Source organism: Centroberyx gerrardi, chromosome 17 (assembly GCF_048128805.1).
Source record: "Centroberyx gerrardi isolate f3 chromosome 17, fCenGer3.hap1.cur.20231027, whole genome shotgun sequence".
Lineage (NCBI taxonomy): Eukaryota > Metazoa > Chordata > Actinopteri > Beryciformes > Berycidae > Centroberyx > Centroberyx gerrardi.
The window spans coordinates 11,587,875-11,594,575 of NC_136013.1; the positions used below are offsets into that span (position 1 = coordinate 11,587,875).

The 6,701-nt window shown below is 41.0% G+C and overlaps 1 protein-coding gene across 1 annotated transcript; it reads right to left on the minus strand.

Annotated features, from left to right (window-relative positions):
• Positions 1-369: 369 nt before the first annotated feature.
• ctsl.1 (cathepsin L.1) lies at positions 370-4,976 on the minus strand. Its single transcript, XM_071910204.2, has 9 exons — positions 4,905-4,976; positions 4,471-4,579; positions 4,002-4,144; positions 3,501-3,698; positions 3,107-3,298; positions 1,840-2,005; positions 1,562-1,667; positions 1,072-1,175; positions 370-597 (listed from the first exon to the last, which is right to left on the minus strand). Exons 2-8 carry the CDS (start codon positions 4,568-4,570, stop codon positions 1,076-1,078), a joined length of 1,005 nt encoding a protein of 334 aa, XP_071766305.1. The 5' UTR covers positions 4,571-4,579; positions 4,905-4,976; the 3' UTR covers positions 370-597; positions 1,072-1,075.
• Between the last annotated feature and the right edge of the window lie 1,725 nt (positions 4,977-6,701).

Here is a 6,701-nt window from a genome sequence, read left to right on the forward strand (position 1 = left end):
GAAAAGCTATAAATTCCCAGCATTTGCTGCAAGACTCATCCTGTACATTTGCATACTGCTGTAGCAGCTAGCTAATGGGACAAGAAGCAAAGGCCTGCTGACTATATCTAGCCAACTAGTATGATGTAATGGTTACAACTAGATTTATTGTACAGTGTTGAGCAGTCTTTGAGTTAGCACAGGCTCCCATTTTTGTGTCGTGGAAAAAGAGGTTGCATCTGTAAGCATTACTTTGCCCAAAAACCTGGAAACCACTGCAGTATTTATAAGCCACGAAACCTCAGCACAGTCTCAACAATATTTGATGCGGATTCTGGACAATGAAAACCAATGAAATCACAAAAAGCACTTACTTTCATAAATCTTTATTTTCATCTCTCAATGTAAAATATGTTATTTTTTTACATTTATTTACAATTTTTATAAAAGGTTCTTCTTTTAAAAGCATACCAGGGCATAGGAACGTTTTGTGCCCTGCTAACTTCCAAGGAAAAACAAAAGGACGCTTCGAAATGTGCCATAACTCAGTTTCTTTATGGAATTAAAGTAAATCATGTGTCAGTGTTCTCCTCCTCCTCTCCGAACGACCTCCTGGACCTGTAAACCCAAGAAACATGAACAACAGCCAGTTAATGGACAACAAACTGCAAAACACACACACACACACACACACACACACACATACATAGATACAGTATGTGTGTATAGACCCTGTATAGATAGAGGAAGGAAGGAAAGATTTTGGTCACATGGTTTAGTTTTGTTTATTTGGATAGTCCAGTGTTGCTACTTCCTATCAAATGACTATCATGTGTCACTAAAAGGTCTGCTGATTTTGCAATTTTCTCATAATTGTGTGAAAAGTAGTCTATAGATATTCAGTGTCTGGGTTAGGGTTCATTTTAGGGTTGGGGTTTAGGCTTAGATTTAGACTAAGGTCAGGGTCTGGGTTATGTAGTCGGTAAGTGACACTTTGTTGAACATCTACTTGTCACCTGATAGTTGGGCATCACCATTAGACTATCCAAATAAAGTGTTACCAAGATTGTGAACAGAGCCTCGCTGCCTCACCTGCTCAGACCAGAGGATAGCTGGATGCAGTAGCAATGCCACACTGGTTTTGCTTGTTCCTGCTCATCATGATGTAGCCCTTGTTTCCCCAGCTCAGACCCCAGCTAGAGAAACACATGAATCACCAACATTATTAGGCTGCTGCCTGCAAACAGGCATAGATACAATATAAGTTACAACTGTGTGTAGAGACAAAATAACCTTTTTTTTCTGATAGGAGTACAGTAGTAATTCATATTGACATGAAATTTAAGAAAATCTGTTTCAAAACATATTCATTGTTATATGAGTATTATTAAGAATAGGCCACAACAGACAGTTTGTGCAGTGAATTTCGCATCTGGAACAGTCTGGCAGCTATTGATTATGAGTCTTTATGTCTACCACTGTTAAAACAGCAACTTAGCTCACTGTCCCCATAGTAACACTATTGACTGTAAGCAGCAGAGCAGCCCATGAATTAAAATATGAGCATTAGATTGGTGTTAACCTGTTCTTGACCAGCCAGTAGTCCTGTCCGTTGTCAGAACCATAACCCACAGCCAGTACACCGTGGTCCAGCTCAGAGCTGCTGCAGTCCTGCTCATCGTACACTCCTGTGCACACACACACGCACACACACACACACACACACACACACACACACACACACACACACACACACACAAGGAAGTTGAGTTTATAAGAGTAGATTGATTACTGATTGCTTCAAGTGTTTAATAAGAATACGTTTTTAAAAGAAGCTTCACATTGTCTATAACCGTTTACCTGATTCATAGAGCTGGAAGGATGAATGGGAAGCATCAATGGCTACAGACACGGGTCCCACGGTGGCCACTGCCTCCTGCAGGGCGCTCTCATCACCACTTGTCACATCAACGTAGCCGGTGCATGTGGCTCCAATAGTGTTAGGGTTGAAACGGCACTTTCCATCCTGATTGATGAAGAAACAGAAATAAGACTGGGATTCTTTACTGTTTTACGATTTACTAACAAGGGTTATTTTACCATACTTATCCATCCTGACAGTGGTGATTAAGAGTACATCAGAGAACAGATATTTTTCCAGGAACTATATTCTCTGGGGTGGATTGCAAGATACATATTCAACCTTATAGTCTATGAAAAGGTTATTGGAGACCAGCTGTGTGCTGAAGGCCTGTTTAGGTTTATGGTTCAGGTCTACAATGCAATATAGCCACAAGATGTCAGTATTCTACCTCTGTCAAGTGAAGGAACATCATTTTCACAACCTTGAATACCTTGTAGGATTTTATTTAATTTGCATACCAGATTTTCTGGCCCAGCAATAAAGATAACTTCCTTCTTTTAGTTTTAGTTTACCTTTACAGTGGCTGTGTTTGTTCCAATACTGTTTACTGTTACTAATTACATTTACTCCAGTTACTGTAGCTTATTGAGTAGCTTTTTTATGTACTTGTACTTTTATGAGCATTTTTTAAATCAGTAATGTTACTTTTACTCAAGTACATTTTTGCTGAAGTATTGTACTTCGCACTGTGTCCCCTCCATCAGCATCAGAAACTGGACAATCATAAATTAGTCTATTGTGGAGCCATTCACAGTGAACAGTCAGTCAACAAAGCTGAGAAGAGTGATCTAGCTTTACTTTGTTTGTACACTTTATTTTGTAATTTCAAATTTTTCCAATTAAAAGAATCTACTTTGAACTACTTTGTCCTTTCATCCTTTTAGTACTGCATGGAAAAGATCACATGTAACACTTTTCTCTTTTCTAAAAAAGTAACTCAGTAACTTTTACTCTGAGTGCATTTTAAATGAGCTACTTTTTACTTTTACTTCAGTAGATTTTTACACAGGTAATTTTACTTCTACTTAAGTAAAATTTCAGCAAGTTAACAGCAGTCTTACTTGAGTTGGATGTTTAAGTACTCTTTCCACCCCTGGTCAAGTGACTGTCTTAAATTGGATGCCTTACTTGTATGTGCTATGAATATACAGTACATATACAATTCTATACAATATTCTTTCAACCAAACTGCTTCCTGCTCACCTGGGCCTCATAGGGGTAGGAGTCCTCTGTGTCCACACCTCCGTTGGCCTTGATGTACTTGAAGGCCTGGTCCATCAGGCCTCCCATGCAGCCCATGTTGCCGAAGCGTCCGGAGCAGTCCACCAGTTGCTGCTCGCTCAGAGACACCAGCTTCCCCGTCTTCCTGAAGGTCTGGCCCTCCAGGGAGCCGGTCTGGAGGAAGAGAAAGGGATGAGTGAATAAAATATACACAGTGAGGCCACATCAAGTGCCACTGTTCAGAACTAAAAAGCAGGTTACATACAGTCATAGTTGTTCCCCAACTACCCTGCATTACTACAGTGGTTGGGGCTACAGAACAAGTCAAAAAGTGTATAATGTCCACACACACACACATATGTAAGGTGATACATACTGTGCTGAAGGCCCAGCAGGAGCCACAGTCCTTCTGATCCTTGACATCGGTGACGTATCCCTTGTCCCTCCAGTCGACGGTGTCGGGCAGATCAGCGCCTTGCGGCAGTCGGAGGAAGGCGGAGCCGCTGCGTGGCTGAGAGGCGTTGAAGGCACCCAGGCAGCCCTGGGAAATCAGACGCTTGTACTCCTCGTTTTCCTGTTGAAAACGGAACCACAGTGTAAGTGACTAAAGAAAATATTGGATGTACATGTAAGTTATTGAGGTTTGAGGTTAAAATTTCATCCATTTTATCCTCACAAGATCAATGCAAGTAAATTACAAAAAGCTGACTATTTGGTTTGCACTCATTTGCTCTTTTTCCACTTTGCTGCAGTATTAATGTACATTTGAGTCGGTAAATGACAAATAGTGAAACCTAAAAACTAAATTGTGGCAGAGACAGCCACGTTTCCCCATGTGAGTGAAAGGAGAGGCCCTGACATTTTTTTCTGTGTTTACCATGTCAGCAAAGAAGGTCATGCCAAGGCGGTAGGACTTGATGCCCTGATCGGCCATGATGTTGTGGACCAGCACCAGTTTACGGTTGTTGAGCCAGGCCTGCCTGCGGTGGGCCTCCTCTAGTGGAGAGCTGTAGGTCTTCTCTGCCGGTCAAAGCAGGAGATACAGGAATCAGAAAGGTAGGAGGGGAAATAACCAACTGATAATCAATCAACCCTTTTTCCAATTGTGTGATTTTCGTTTTTTTTCCATTTAAATAGATTAAAAATCAGCTGTGCTTTAGGGGTGTAGGTGCATGGTTACGTATGAATCAACACACGTTCCTCTCCAAATTTAGGCCTTACATGTGATCACTTTACAGTAAGCCCAAAACCTCAATCAGGAAACAGATGTACGATATCTGATAGCAGATCACATTCAAAGAAAAGTCCGATAAGATGAATGAATGAAAAAATGATATTTGTCTTACCAAACTTGAGTTTCCAGGCGTGGAACTCCAGGTCCTCCAGTGAGACGCTGGCAGCGCTGACCGCAGCCAGAAGAGCAGCAGCAACCAGCAGCAGCTTCATCCTGAATGACTGACACACAGACACAGAGATTCACTGAGAAACACTCTGACAGGCAGGAAACCACACAGGTGGGGCTTTGAGGTTCAGCTGACTTTCCCATACATTTTCAGTCATTACATTGTGTGTCACATGCATATATCTCGCTTTCTTTTATTCTTCCTATCTTCCTATCTGTCTTACTCAGTCTCTATTTCATCTTTGCAAAAATGCACCTGCAACACCGGAAGTGTGTGTGTGTATATATGTGTGTGTGTGTGTGTGTGTGTGTCTTTGTGTGTCTGTTTGTCTTCATTCATTGTATAAGCGTGTAAAAGAATGTACAGTTGCTGCTTACCTGACTCTATGCGTGTGTGTGTGTGAGATGAAGGTTGAGGTATATCCACCTGTAGGTGATGGAAGGCTGTCAGAGAGCCGTTCTTATATAGCCGACTGCAGTTATGGGTTATGTCCAATCAGGTGGCTGTCAGCACCTCATAAACATCATCAGATGATCACAGAGAGAGAGAGAGAGAGAGAGAGAGAGAGAGAGAGAGAGAGAGAGAAGAGAAAGACAGAGAGAGAATACTCACCAGCAGTTATTGAAAAAGGGATTGGGGGAGTTACACATTACGAGAAGTTTGCATGAAGCCATAATCTTGGGAAACATATTTCATCATCCTCAGCTATCAAAAGCACATCACAGTCATGAATTACCCTTTCTAAAATACTGACTTTTCTTTGAGGGCAAGATCACTTACTCAAGTTTTTCTTTGTTAGTGGGATTGTCGCTCAGTATAATTGTATTGTCACCAGAAGAAGAGACACGGTCTGTCTTTGAGGTACTCCTGCCTTTCTGTAAAAACCACTGGAGGGTTTTTGTGCTCTCTCCAGATGGCACACTCGGATTTCAGTCACATAGTAATGGGGATTCCTCTAAACAGGTACCGGATGTCTGTGGATGGCGTCAGATAAAGAACAAAACAAAGAGACACACACTCACACACACACATATACAAATGTACCCTTGCCCACACATTTTAGTTGTAACGCTACTGAATCATACTGGAAAATATGTGCGTGGCTGACTACAGCATTCTCAATATATGTTCTTATTTCTTGGAAATGTAGGCAGCCATCACTACCAAAACATCTCACTTGAGCTACCAACCAAATTGCAACCAAATTTAAGGTTGAGTTGAATTTGTTCAGCCCCATCTTTCCTCCTTTGAATTACTCCTCCGCATTTGACAAAAGCATTTTCTTCTCTTCATTTTATCGGTAACACACCTTGAGAAAACTTGTTGTTGAGATTAAACTACATGAGTTACCATATTGTGCTCTGAATCTGAAACTGTTTCACCACACGTTAAAATGTTTTCAGAGTGGAGGCTTATTTTGTGTGGTGAACCAATGAGCTTTTGTAATGCTGATGAACCTGCTATTCATTAATATTGTCTACTCTTGCAATCACCAGCATTTAAAAAGGAATGCACACTTGGGCACGGCAGACACACACACACACACACACACACACACACACACACACACACACACACATACACACTTTTGGTTGAACTCTTTTTCCATTTGATATCAGAGAGATTCATGATTCATAATTGTTTCCATTGACAACCATATAGGACTTCCTTTCTGTCTCCAAAACACAAACATCCTGTTTTCAGCCTTCCTGTAATTTTTGTGTAGTCTGAAAAATGTACCTCTCTGTCACTGTCAGCATCATTGGTTGTTCACATGACTGTGAATATTATTTAGTGAACAGTTTACAGTAACAGACACGAGACTGAACAAGTATGAGTAAGCAGAAACCAGGATTGAGTTAAAAGTTATCACTTTTTTTTTTTTCATTTTATTATTTATTTAAATTATGACTATGACGGCTACCAGAGTGTGAGTTCTTGACCAGATGACTGTCTAGATAAGGACTAAGCAGGATCCACTCAGTGGCACGCTCTACTGAGACTGTGAACTGTTTAACCGGCTCCCTGCCTGCCTGCCTGCTGTTTGTCTGTCAATATATCTGTCTGTCACAAGGCTTTCGTGTCAAAACGATATTTCAGACCATAAAGGAGCTGTGAATTGAGATCAAATTGAGAGCTAAGCTAAAAATTTACAGATGTCACTGAACCCATTA

Coding starts and splice junctions, on each gene's coding strand:
- ctsl.1 (XM_071910204.2), bottom strand. CDS start 4,570: ATGAAGCTGCTGCTGGTTGCTGCTGCTCTTCTGGCTGCGGTCAGCGCT. Junction 1,668..1,839: donor CTTCCAGCTCTATGAATCAG/GTAAACGGTTAT, acceptor GTGTGTGCACAG/GAGTGTACGATGAGCAGGAC. Junction 1,176..1,561: donor TACTGGCTGGTCAAGAACAG/GTTAACACCAAT, acceptor GTGTTTCTCTAG/CTGGGGTCTGAGCTGGGGAA.